This window comes from Oncorhynchus nerka, unplaced genomic scaffold (genome assembly GCF_034236695.1).
Source record: "Oncorhynchus nerka isolate Pitt River unplaced genomic scaffold, Oner_Uvic_2.0 unplaced_scaffold_2092, whole genome shotgun sequence".
NCBI classification, from domain to species: Eukaryota; Metazoa; Chordata; class Actinopteri; order Salmoniformes; family Salmonidae; genus Oncorhynchus; species Oncorhynchus nerka.
In genome coordinates, this window is record NW_027039233.1 from 36589 (window position 1) to 51064 (window position 14476).

Sequence of the window (14476 nt, forward strand, 5' to 3'; positions counted from 1 at the left end):
CACTCTGAGTCCATCCAGGGACCTCCAGACCCACACTCTCTGAGTCCATCTATTGACAGGGTTTACCTCCAGACCCACACACTCTCTGAGTCCATCTATTGGCAGGGTTTACCTCCAGACCCCATCTATCTGAGTCCATCTATTGACAGGGTTTACCTCCAGACCCACACTCTCTGAGTCTATCTATTGACAGGGTTTACCTCCAGACCCACACACTCTCTGAGTCCATCTATTGGCAGGGTTTACCTCCAGACCCACACTCTCTCTGAGTCTATCTATTGACAGGGTTTACCTCCAGACCCACACACTCTCTGAGTCCATCTATTGGCAGGGTTTACCTCCAGACCCACACTCTCTCTGAGTCTATCTATTGACAGGGTTTACCTCCAGACCCACACTCTCTCTGAGTCCATCTATTTACAGGGTTTACCTCCAGACCCACACATGATGTTTATGGTGCTGTCAAAGTGACCATGTGGTCCAGTAGATGGAGTGGTTGTGGTGGTATAAAGGCCCATAGCTACACAGACTGGACACATTAATCAGTGTCCAATTTACACAGCACCATCCAGAGGAGAGGATGGGTTCTGAACTTCTGAATGCAAACATAAAGGGCATCTGTTAGGGATTGGGTTTAACAGACCTAGGGCTAGGCTAGACGAAGGGTTTAACAGACCTAGGGCTAGGCTAGACAAAGGGGTTAACAGACCTAGGGCTAGGCTAGACGAAGGGTTTAACAGACCTAGGGCTAGGCTAGATGAAGGGTTTAACAGACCTAGGGCTAGGCTAGACGAAGGGTTTAACAGACCTAGGGCTAGGCTAGACGAAGGGTTTAACAGATCTAGGGCTAGGCTAGTTGAAGGGTTTAACAGACCTAGGGCTAGGCTAGACGAAGGGTTTAACAGACTTCGGGCTAGGCTAGACAAAGGGTTTAACAGACCTAGGGCTAGGTTAGATGAAGGGTTTAACAGACCTCGAGCTAGGCTAGATGAAGGGTTTAACAGACCTAGGGCTAGGCTAGATGAAGGGTTTAACAGACCTAGGACTAGGCTAGACGAAGGGTTTAACAGACCTAGGGCCTAGGCTAGACGAAGGGTTTACCAGACCTAGGGCTAGGTTAGATGAAGGGTTTACCAGACCTAGGGCTAGGCTAGACGAAGGGTTTAACAGACCTAGGGCTAGGTTAGATGAAGGGTTTAACAGACCTAGGGCTAGGCTAGACGAAGGGTTTAACATACCTAGCTAGGTCTAGATGAAGAGTTTAACAGACCTAGGGCTAGGCTAGACGAAGGGTTTAACAGACTTAGGGCTAGGCTAGACGAAGGGTTTAACAGACCTAGGGCTAGGCTAGACGAAGGGTTTACCAGACCTAGGGCTAGGCTAGACTAAGGGTTTACCAGACCTAGGGCTAGGCTAGATGAAGGGTTTAACAGACCTAGGGCTAGGCTAGACAAAGGGTTTAACAGACCTAGGGCTAGGCTAGACTAAGGGTTTACCAGACCTAGGGCTAGGCTAGATGAAGGGTTTAACAGACCAAGGGCTAGGCTAGACGAAGGGTTGAACAGGCCTAGGGCTAGGCTAGACAAAGGGTTTAACAGACCTAGGGCTAGGCTAGACTAAGGGTTTACCAGACCTAGGGCTAGGCTAGATGAAGGGTTTAACAGACCAAGGGCTAGGCTAGACGAAGGGTTTAACAGACCTAGGGCTAGGCTAGACAAAGGGTTTAACAGACCTAGGGCTAGGTTAGATGAAGGGTTTAACAGACCTAGGGCTAGGCTAGACTAAGGGTTTAACAGACCTAGGGCCTAGGCTAGACTAAGGGTTTACCAGACCTAGGGCTAGGCTAGACTAAGGGTTTACCAGACCTAGGGCTAGGCTAGACAAAGGGTTTAGACAGGGCTAGGCTAGACTAAGGGTTTACCAGACCTAGGGCTAGGCTAGACTAAGGGTTTAACAGACCTAGGGCTAGGCTAGATGAAGGGTTTACCAGACCTAGGGCTAGGCTAGACTAAGGGTTTAACAGACCTAGGGCTAGGCTAGACGAAGGGTTTACCAGACCTAGGGCTAGGCTAGATGAAGGGTTTAACAGACCAAGGGCTAGGCTAGATGAAGGGTTTAACAGACCTAGGGCTAGGCTAGACGAAGGGTTTACCAGACCTAGGTTTAGAGGAAGGGATCCCCATGACAACATCAACTGAATTACAATATGAACATCTAAAATGGTGGGTAGCCTGGAGAGGAGGAGGAGGGGGGTGAATGGAGAAATGAATGAACAGGGTAGAGAGAGCCCATCCCACCCTCACCAGGACCTCTCGTCTCTGAAGTCCGTGCCCACCCCGTTTCTCTCTCCTCTCCCTGCCTGATGCTGCCAGCTAGCAGGGAAACTAGGTCACTGAACTCTGTCTGCTCTCTGTTTTTTTGTATATAAATTAAAGCCAAAAGGCTGAACTCTCTCACTCCCTCTCTAGCCGGTCAGCGGTCGCCACAAAGCTTTTCACCAGAGGGTTAGAGTAAAAAACACACAAACAGGCACACACACACACAAACAGGCACACACACACACACAAACAGGCACACACACACAAACAGGCACATACACACACAAACAGACAGGCACACACACAAACAGGCAGGCACACACACAAACAGGCACACACACACAAACAGGCACATACACACACAAACAGAAAGGCACACACACAAACAGGCAGGCACACACACAAACAGGCACACACACACAAACAGGCACATACACACACACACAAACAGGCACATACACACACAAACAGGCAGGCACACACACAAACAGGCAGGCATGCAGACAGACAGGGTAAAACACTAAAACATGCATGCGCGCACTCACACACACAGTAAACAAACCCAGATATCCAGTATAATCCTCTCTGGCTAAATATGTTTGGGGTTTGTAAGGAGAGGGTTAAAATAAGTCATGTTGTGCAGGAGGCTGCAGTGCAGGAGGCTGCAGTGCTGTCTCTGACAAGACAAGGGAGGATTTGTGCTGTGCAGATTCACTGCACATTTCTATTTCTGCCTCGGCCACTCTTAATCACTGTGGTCACACACACACGGAGACTGCTCCACACATGGACACACTCTCTAGCCTCACACACACACGGAGACTGCTCCACACATGGACACACTCTCTAGCCTCACACACACACGGAGACTGCTCCACACATGGACACACTCTCTAGCCTCACACACACACGGAGACTGCTCCACACATGGACACACTCTCTAGCCTCCTCTTTGGTGGCCAGTATTTCTATCTCCCCCCAGGCAGGCATGGTAGAAGCAAACCACCTCCATGTCAGTGGACCAACCTCCAGTGTGATTTCAGAGTCAGATGATGTCACCGGTAACAGGTGTTAATAAGTAGGCTAGGTTTCCTTGGCAACAGTGGAATCCTCAGACTTGACTGGTCTCCCCAGTCCAATCCCCTCTGTCCTTTCATCCCTTCATCTCTCTCTCCTCCTCTGTCTCTCTTGCTCATTGAAGCCAGAGAGAGAGAGAGGAGTGTTCTGGTAGCGTGGTCCCAGATCTGTTTGTTCAGTCTGGCGAATTCATGACAATGACAATAGGAGTTGGCTAGACAGCACAAACTGATCTGGGACCAGGCTAGGGTTCTAGGCTGCTGGGTGGAGAAAGCTGAAATTGACACGGATCCTATTCCAGGTTCCACATATTTCAATATAAAATAAGCTGTTTGAATCATTAACCCTTTGGGCACGTTCTGTCATGTAATGTTCTGCACTTTTGTCTTCCCCAGGAGTCTTTATATTATAGGGGATGTGCCAATTGCCAACAGTTGAAAATGTCAAATGTATAAGTCAATTGATTCTCAGTGGGTTGATATGGTTCTGTAATTTGCTGGTTTTGAGGATCAATAGCAATAACTCTTATGTTGGATTTATGTTTACTCTTTTAGAATGAACCCCCTATCTGTCATAGTTGAAAAGAAGCGGTACTTTTTACCCGAAAGGGTTAAAAACAAGAAGCTAATTGACGCCAATGAATAATGAAGCTATAACGAGAGTCACAGTATGTGCTGAACACAGGAACATCTGGGGCACTAAATTGTGATAGCTAGCAATATTAGTGCCCCTTACAAGGGATGCCATTCATTGACTGGTGCCACAGCAGTGCACAAAGGGTTAATTCAAGACTAAGGCCACCAGAGGCCTGTATCCAAGTTATTTTTTGCACATTTTTTGAGATATTTTAAATGTCAGTATTTTAAAACATATTCCAAGTGCCTTTTATTATAAGTGAAAATATAGAAGATATAAAAGTATATGAAAAATGAAATATATATATATATATATATATATATGAATATATATTTTTTCCTGGGATCGTGTTCTCGAGGTTCTTGAACATGCTTCATTTTAGAGTTGTAAAAGTCTCCCATTGGTACAACATAGCTGTGTGCTTCTGTTTTAGAGGAATTTTATTACGATAATGTCAATGGAAAGAAAATGTTTAATAAAGTCGCATTTGATACTATTTATTTGTCATTTTTCAGTTGCTACATCCGGAGTGCTGCATCACACACACCACACCGTATATAGTTTTAAAATCACATCTCAACTATATTTTAACTGTTAAAAATGATTCCATGACAACTCAAGTTTATAACTGGCTTTTTAAAAGTGACCAGCTGTTGCCTCTGATAACATGCCCTCCAATGCTGAAGAGATGCTCCACAACTGAAAGGGATGCTTGAACATGTAGGTACTAGGCAGCAATTCTGCTCAGTGTTAGACAGGAACTGCTGTGTCTTCCGGAATTACAGAGAATCAGCCATTGGGATCAGCAGCAGATGTCAGATGTGGGTTGATGAGGTACTACAATCTCTGGTCTTGTGGCAAGTGCACCCTCTATCCATCACTATGGGTACTCCAAAATCTCTGTTGATTGGCTAAAGGGCAAAGATGGTGGATAAATTAAGATAGTTCACTCAAGCTGTTTACCATTTTAAATGGTAATTTCCAGTCGAATTAACTGGGTGTCTCCCATAGAAACCAATGCAAGAGCAACTGGGTCTGGTCAACAGGTCTGGTCAACAAGCGTTTCACAGCTGATTCAAATAATCAACACATCATCAAGCTTGTATTATTTGAATAAGCTGTGTAGTGCTATGGAGAGAAAAGAACATGCAGCTCTTGGGGTCCTGAGGACAGATTTTGGTTAACACTCTTATAATTCATTGACTTTCATTAAACCATCAAAGAAAATACAAAAACACTGAGTGGGGTGTCTGGCTTCCTCTTCCATCTCTCCTATTGGGTACAGCGTGTTCTGTTTGTTGAGTTCTGCTCAGGCACTTGTCAATTGATTTCTTTAGGCTTTTGTCAAGCTTGCCACTATACTCAGTGGTGGATCAATATAAGCCAACGCTTACACCATTATGGGGAACGTTTGGAGAATTGGGACACACCCTCAGATGGTTGTAGAGTCCTCTGATTCATGGAATGACGTAGTTGGCTTTGACAATGTCAGATCCTTGAACACATCAGTGGCAACATTGACCTGCGTTAGGATGACATCACAACATCAGCAAGGACTCACTTATTAGGGATTATTTCCCAGACAAGCGAGGGTCAAAACTAGGGTTGAATGGCGAAAACCCGGATACCGAGATTTACCACCCAAAACCACTCCATTTTCCAGGGATAATTATTTATTAGTTATATGAACAGCATGACCTGAAATGGAACTGTTAAATTATATGCAATGTCTAAACATGGCTTCTCTACGGCCTTCTCTCTGGCCTTCTCTACGGCCTTCTCTCTGGCCTCTACGGCCTTCTCTCTGCTCTCTGCAGGATCAGTCAATAATCTTCAGACAGGCAGCCCACCTCACTATGGAGGGAAGTTCACAATGCATGTAGACCTATCATCATGTCAACCTATCATCCTGTAGAGCTATCATCATGTAGACCTATCATCATGTAGACCTATCATCCTGTAGACCTATCATCCTGTAGAGCTATCATCATGTAGACCTATCATCCTGTAGACCTATCATCATGGAGAACTATCATCATGTAGACCTATCATCATGTAGACCTATCACCATGTAGACCTATCATCCTGTAGACCTATCATCATGTAGACCTATCACCATGTAGACCTATCATCCTGTAGACCTATCATCCTGTAGACTGTCATCCTGTAGACCTATCATCATGTAGACCGATCATCATGTAGACCTATCATCCTGTAGACCTATCATCCTGTAGACCTATCATCATGTAGACCTATCATCCTGTAGACCTATCATCATGTAGACCTATCATCCTGTAGACCTATCATCATGTAGACCTATCATCCTGTAGACCTATCATCCTGTAGACCTATCATCCTGTAGACCTATCATCATGTAGACCTATCATCCTGTAGACCTATCATCATGTAGACATCATGTAGACCTATCATCCTGTAGACCTATCATCCTGTAGACCTATCATCATGTAGACCTATCATCCTGTAGACCTATCATCCTGTAGACCTATCATCCTGTAGACCTATCATCCTGTAGATCTATCATCCTGTAGACCTATCATCATGTAGACCTATCATCATGTAGACCTATCATCCTGTAGACCTATCATCATGTAGACCTATCATCCTGTAGACCTATCATCATGTAGACCTATCATCCTGTAGACCTATCATCCTGTAGACCTATCATCATGTAGACCTATCATCCTGTAGACCTATCACCATGTAGACCTATCATCCTGTAGACCTATCATCATGTAGACCTATCATCCTGTAGACATATCATCATGTAGACCTATCGTCATGTAAACCTATCATCATGTAGACCTATCATCCTGTAGACCTATCATCCTGTAGACCCATACACACATGTATGTAGACCTATCATCATGTAGACCCATCATGGTCACTTGTTTTCTGGTGACAGGTAGGACTACATTGCTGCAGCATAGCCTATGATACAGTAATATACAGACCGAATGGCTTTTGGGGTCACCTAATTTGTTTTGTTGTAAAGATATATATCTTTTAATTGTAGCTGCAGAGTTTTAAAACAGCCTATCACGTGAACATCGTTGCTTTAACTCAGTGCACACGCAAGCACTCTCTTGCAGTCTCTCAATTCCATTCAAATTGCATCCAAAATAGATAATATAGGTGGTGATATAGATGTCCTAGCCTACCTCTTTCAGGTAGTACATTCAATGCAGTATTTGTGTTATATTTAAGTAATGAATGATGGGTTATGCATAACTTCAAATGTATAGCCTGTCTCTTGAGCTAAACGCACGCACCTGTGCTCCGCTGGCCTCTCTACTTTAAAAAAAAAACACTGCTTAGCTCTTGGAGTCTCATGTAGGAAAAACTAGACTAGAATAGTTTGCTGGACTTTTTGTTGTTGTTGCATTTCTTATACCAATAAACTATTCAAAGAGGGATGCAAGCTCTTTGCTGAATGTTAAATACAGCAGCCAATAGAACTCACGGGGAGTTTGAAAGAAGAGCGAACGTGTGATGGTGGAAGTCTATAGCAGATATTTATTCAGACCCATAACCATTCAATCTTCGTGAAGATAATTAAAAGCCGTCTGCATCTAATTCTAGACCACTATTATGCAAACATGTCATTAGAATGATAAAGATACGGACAACTTAACGTATTTCAATTACTGTTGAAAGCAAGGAAGGAAGCAACAATAGAGAGAAAGAGGTAGGAAATAACATCCTGGGATTTTTAATTTTTTTTATTCAAAATTAAATTTGCTAGCCTACACATGTAACTGTGTAGGCAGCATGTGCTGCACCAGAATTGCATGTCCCAACTTTATCATGAATTTACGAACACACCCGAAGTCGTAAAATGTCTAGTAAAGTAATTTCTTATTCTAGCAAGATGTTGCATAGCAACAGCATCAACTTCCGGTAGACAGCGCTAGTCTAAGCGCTAGTACGCTCAACTGAAAGAATACCATTGATTACACTTACAGTATACTAGAATGAACTCATTCTCATTAAGTATGTAGTATACATGTTGTTACTATGGGTACTTGAACACGGCTCTTATTTGTATGGGGCTTTATTAACTCAATGATTAAAATATATTACATTGTTTGCAAACTGCTATGTAAACAGGTGGTGATTAAAACAGGTGGGGAACCCTGAATGACAGGTCAACACAGACGATCATATACGTATTGGATAATAGCACAGGATGGCTCTACTCCTAGTAACAAAAACTGCTAAATTCTTCCATTATGGAGGCTTACACTGCTGTGACCAACCACACAGTGGCAGCATTGTGAAATAGATGTGACCCAGGTCTATTTCACAGGCTGTGTTCATTAGAGCACAATGGAAAATGAAAATAAGTGTTTCTTATTGGCCAATTCCAGGTATAGAACCTCCCCGATTCAGTCCGGTTTCTTACGTTTGGCACATAATGAACACGACCCTGATCTCGTAAAGAGTCATACACACAGAGACACGGGTTGAGAAAAGGATAAGGCTTTTATTGAGGGTATAATTTACAGTGGGTAGGGAGGGGGGCGGTTCATGTTTCTGGAGTCTGTTGCTTCTGCTCTGGTGGGGGTTTGGGTTGACTGTCCTGTGTCTGAATAGAGAGCTCCTCATCTAGACGCTCCTTCGCTCTCACCACCTTCAAATACACATAGGGACGGACACACACACACACACAAGCAGACAGGACACACACACACACAAGCAGACAGGACACACACAAGCAGACAGGAAAACACACACACAAGCAGACAGGACAAACACACACACACACACAAGCAGACAGGACAAACACACAAGCAGACAGGACAAACACACACACACAAGCAGACAGGACAAACAAACACACACACACACAAGCAGACAGGACAAACACACAAGCAGACAGGACAAACACACACACACAAGCAGACAGGACAAACAAAACACACACACACAAGCAGACAGGACAAACACACACACACAAGCAGACAGGACACACACACACAAGCAGACAGGACACACACACACAGGACACACACACACACGCAGACAGGACACACACACACAAGCAGACAGGACACACACACACAAGCAGACAGGACACACACAAGCAGACAGGACACACACAAGCAGACAGGACACACACAAGCAGACAGGACACACACACACACACACAAGCAGACAGGACACACACACACACAAGCAGACAGGACACACACACACACAAGCAGACAGGACACACACACACACAAGCAGACAGGACACACACACACACACAAGCAGACAGGACACACACACACACAAGCAGACAGGACACACACACACAAGCAGACAGGACACACACACACACACAGACAGGACACACACACACACAAGCAGACAGGACAAACACACAAGCAGACAGGACAAACACACACACACAAGCAGACAGGACAAACAAACACACACACACACAAGCAGACAGGACAAACACACACACACACACAAGCAGACAGGACACACACACACAAGCAGACAGGACACACACACACAGGACACACACACACAAGCAGACAGGACACACACAAGCAGACAGGACACACACAAGCAGACAGGACACACACAAGCAGACAGGACACACACACACACAAGCAGACAGGACACACACACACACACACAAGCAGACAGGACACACACACACACACACAAGCAGACAGGACACACACACACACACACAAGCAGACAGGACACACACACACACAAGCAGACAGGACACACACACACACAAGCAGACAGGACACACACAAGCAGACAGGACACACACACACACACAAGCAGACAGGACACACACACACACACAGACAGGACACACACACACACACAGACAGGACACACACACACACACAGACAGGACACACACACACACACACACAGACAGGACACACACACACACAAGCAGACAGGACACACACACACACACACAAGCAGACAGGACACACACACACACACACAAGCAGACAGGACACACACAAGCAGACAGGACACACACACACACACAAGCAGACAGGACACACACACACAAGCAGACAGGACACACACACACAAGCAGACAGGACACACACACACAAGCAGACAGGACACACACACACACAAGCAGACAGGACACACACACACACAAGCAGACAGGACACACACACACACAAGCAGACAGGACACACACACACACACAAGCAGACAGGACACACACACACACAAGCAGACAGGACACACACACACACAAGCAGACAGGACACACACACACACAAGCAGACAGGACACACACACACACAAGCAGATAGGACACACACACACAAGCAGACAGGACACACACACAAGCAGATAGGACACACACACAAGCAGACAGGACACACACACAAGCAGACAGGACACACACACAAGCAGACAGGACACACACACAAGCAGACAGGACACACACACAAGCAGACAGGACACACACACAAGCAGACAGGACACACACACAATTAATTGATCAAAATCCTTAGCAGTGCACCTCAATACATGGCAAGTCATATTTGTCTACTGTTCTGTTATCATAATGATACATTGACATTGTAAATATTCATTTAGGCTACCACTGGATCTGGCATGTGGTGTCCTAATTAGAGGTCGACCGATTACAAGTTTTTCTTTTTACACCTTTATCTCATCTTTATTTAACTAGGCAAGTCAGTTAAGAACACATTCTTACTTTCAATGACGGCCTAGGAACAGTGGGTTAACTGCCTCATTCAGGGGCAGAACGAGCAGGCTCGTAAGCATTCATTCAAACAGCACTTTCGTGCATTTTGCCAGCAGCTCTTCGTTGTGCGTCAAGCATTGCGCTGTTTATGACTTCAAGCCTATCAACTCTTGAGATTAGGCTGGTGTAACCGATGTGAAATGGCTAGCTGGTTAGCAGGGTGCGCGCTAATAGCGTTTCAAACGTCACTTGGGGTAGTTATTCCCCTTGCTCTGCATGGATAACGCTGCTTTGAGGGTGGCTGTTGTCGATGTGTTCCTGGTTCGAGCTAGGAGAGGGACGGAAGCTATACTGTTACACTGGCAATACTAAAGTGCCTATAAGAACATCCAATAGTCAAAGGTATAAGAAATACAAATGGTATAGAGAGAATTTGTCCTATAATTCCTAAAATAACTACAATCTAAAACTTCTTACCTGGGAATATTGAAGACTCATGTTAAAAGGAACCACCAGCTTTCATATGTTCTCATGTTCTGAGCAAGGAACTTAAACGTTAGCTTTTTTACATGGCACATATTGAACTTTTACTTTCTTCTCCAACACTTTGTTTTTGCATTATTTAAACCAAATTGAACATGTTTCATTATTTATTTGAGGCCAAATTGATTTTATTGATATATTATATCAAGTTAAAATAAGTGTTCATTCAGTATTGTTGTAATTGTCACTATTACAAATATTAATCTGTATCGTCTTTTTTTGGTCCTCCAATAATCGGTATCGGAGTTGAAAAATCATAATCGGCCAACCTCTAGTCCTAATATAAGGCATGATCATGATAGTGACTACAGGTCTAAGAATGTGCGCTATCATCAGGACAGCTCTGTGCAAGGCTCTGTACAAGCACCAAAGAGGTATGAAACCCAAGAGACTCAACTTGCCATTACGCCTTATGAATACCTCAAGGAGGTGGTCTGAGTCTCCATGGATACAAGGAAGCAATTGCTTGTTGAGTCACATGGTTTCAAGCCTCTCTGGCACTAATAATCACGGACTCGCACAGAGATGGCTCGATACTGGAAATTGAACAATGAACCTCACCTTGGACTGTAGATAGAAAGATCCGCCCACCTCCTTGTCGTTGACTTTAAAAAGGTGTTCATAGTTCTGTTGACAAAGTACAACAGGTCAGTCATGAACAGGTTGGCCCCACCAATGGCCTAATATGGAAATACATTTACAACCACATACACACACTTGTCTGTCTTGTATGTAGGCCACATGAAGGAACTTCCTGTCTTCTAAATTTGTGAGTATGACCCTGTCCAGAAAACCCTCTAGCCTGCGCCCGACCCCATAGACACTTGTGTAAATATGACTGGACAGGGATTAACGACATGCAACATCTCCTCCTAGCCTGTTAGGGGACAAGATGGAGGTAGCGGTACATTGTTAATACCCATCCAATCATCTGTGTGTGGTGAAGTTCCTAGGGGAAGGGGCGAGGCAAGGACAGGGCCTGTGTTCTCTGGGTGTTGTCTTCAACGTACTTTAAAGTGTGTGTACCTTCTGGAGCTCCTCAGGGGTGAGCGTGGCGATATTGAGGATCTGCTGGGCCTCCTGTAAGGTCATCCCAGTGAGACTAGAGGCTGCTGCTGACTGCTGTCCGGCACGCCCCCTGGCCTCCGCTGCAGCTTGACTGGCTGCAGACAGAGACAGAAGAGACCGGGTTGGTCACCTTCTCAGGTAAGGAACATTTATACAACAGAGTTTGTTTCTCTCTCAGAGACAGGTAGAGAGACAGAAAGACAGATTTAATTGCCCTAAATGAGACAGGTTTTCACAGTCCATTTGACATTGAAATACCATACAAAAGCATCGTTGAGTTGGAACATACCTGCATATTCTTGGCGCAATGCACGTGCAAACGCCCGTCCTACTACCTGCGCCCCCATGACAATGATCTGCGCAAGATATTTCGCCTACACAAAGACAAGAGAGATTGTTAGTTCCACTTTATGTCAACAGAAAGCAACAGTCTGGTTTGGCTAGTCTCGCGACAGCGACAGATTACAGCTCATAATGAATGAATGGCGACCGCAATGTAAACAAACCCACTTCTCCCCCTCAGAGAGCATTAGACCTGATTAGTTTCAGGAACATTGTGTTGACAGGCAACATTGTGAACCAGCCATAGTCATACTGTTACAGAAGTATTAGATCAGACAGAGCGGGCAAAGGTAGAGCAGGTCTGAAGCACACAGTGACTGTGCTGTATGTGCAGTGCTGATCAGAGCATCATTAACTACCCTGAACAAACACATAACGCAACATGCAATCGTTTCTACAATTTTACTCAGTTACAATTCATATAAGGATATCAGTCAATGTAAATAAATTCATTAGGCCCTAATCTATGGATTTCACATGACTGTCGGTCACAGATACCTTAAAAAGAGGTAGGGGCGTGGATCAGAAAACCAGTCAGTATCTGATGTGACCACCATTTGCCTTATGAAGTGCAAGTTTCTGGGTATTGTCTGGAACTGGAACACGCTGTCGTACACGTCCATCCAGAGCATCCCAAACATGCTCAATGGGTGACACGTCTGGTGAGTATGCAGGCCATGGAAGAACTGGCACAGTTTCAGCTTCCAGATCCTTGCGACAAGGGGCCGTGCATTATCATGCTAAAACACGAGGTGAATGACACGACAATGTGCCTCAGGATTTTGTCACGATATCTAGGTGCATTTAAATGACCATCAATAAAATTCAATAGTATTCGTTGTCTGTAGCTTATGTCTGCCCATACCATAACCCCACCGCCACCATGGGGCACTCAGCAAACCGCTCGCCCACACAATGCCATACACGTGTTCTGTGGTTGGGAGGCCGGTTGGATGTACTGCCAAATTCTCTAAAATGACGAAGGCGGCTTATGGTAGAGAAATGAACACGCAACAGCTCTGGTGGAGATTCCTGCAGTCAGCATGACAAATTCACGTCTCCTCAAACCTTCAGACATCTGTGGCATTGCGTTGTGACAAAACTGTACATTTTAGAGTGGCCATTTATTGTCCCCAGCACAAGGTGCACCTATATATATTGAACATGCTGTTTAAACAGCTTCTTGATATGCATGCAACATCAGTCAGGTGGATGGATTATTTTGGCAAAGGAGAAATGCTCACTAACAGGGTAGCAAAACATTTGCACACAACATTGAGACATAAGCTTTCTGTTCATATGGAATATTTCTGGGATATTTTATTTCATCTCATGAAACATGGGACCAACACTTTACATTTTGCGTTTATATGTGTGTAGTTAGCTCGCTTATTAAAGCAACGATATGAGCCAGCTACCTAACGTTAGCTACAAAGATAGAAGACATATCAAGAATACATTACGGTTGCATTAGCTAAATTATATAGCCAAGATTGGCAAGGTGTGCGGGCTATAGCAAGAGCAGCAAGCAGCGTTTCTCCTTCACAGTTTCCCTAATCACGACACAGCTATTCATAGTGTTTCAAAATACAAAAATATCTCACCATTGCGTTTATCCGATTATTTACAGTACAGTACACAATAAGACCGTGGAGGAGCACGGCGTTTTCACATATACCCCCATCAAGGTCGCAGTAGGTTCAAAGTTCAAGGGCCAAACTCAGAACAAAGATATTCGCGTTTGGTGAAGACCCACAAACCGGTGCTCTCTCTGTATAAA

At 44.6% G+C, this 14476-nt stretch overlaps 1 protein-coding gene across 1 annotated transcript; it reads right to left on the reverse strand.

Annotated features, from left to right (window-relative positions):
- Positions 1-8515: 8515 nt before the first annotated feature.
- On the reverse strand, positions 8516-14410 carry LOC135567403 (mitochondrial import inner membrane translocase subunit tim16-like). The gene is made up of 5 exons (XM_065014801.1): positions 14301-14410; positions 12644-12728; positions 12313-12449; positions 11848-11913; positions 8516-8682 (listed from the first exon to the last, which is right to left on the reverse strand). Exons 1-5 carry the CDS (start codon positions 14301-14303, stop codon positions 8578-8580), a joined length of 396 nt encoding a protein of 131 aa, XP_064870873.1. The 5' UTR covers positions 14304-14410; the 3' UTR covers positions 8516-8577.
- Between the last annotated feature and the right edge of the window lie 66 nt (positions 14411-14476).

Bases quoted from the DNA above. Each gene is read 5' to 3' on its own strand.
- LOC135567403 (XM_065014801.1), bottom strand. The intron at 12,450-12,643 runs GTATGTTCCAAC...CTCTGTCTGCAG, and splicing joins ATTGCGCCAAGAATATGCAG to CCAGTCAAGCTGCAGCGGAG. The intron at 8,683-11,847 runs GTGAGGTTCATT...GTGTATTTGAAG, and splicing joins CTTTCTATCTACAGTCCAAG to GTGGTGAGAGCGAAGGAGCG.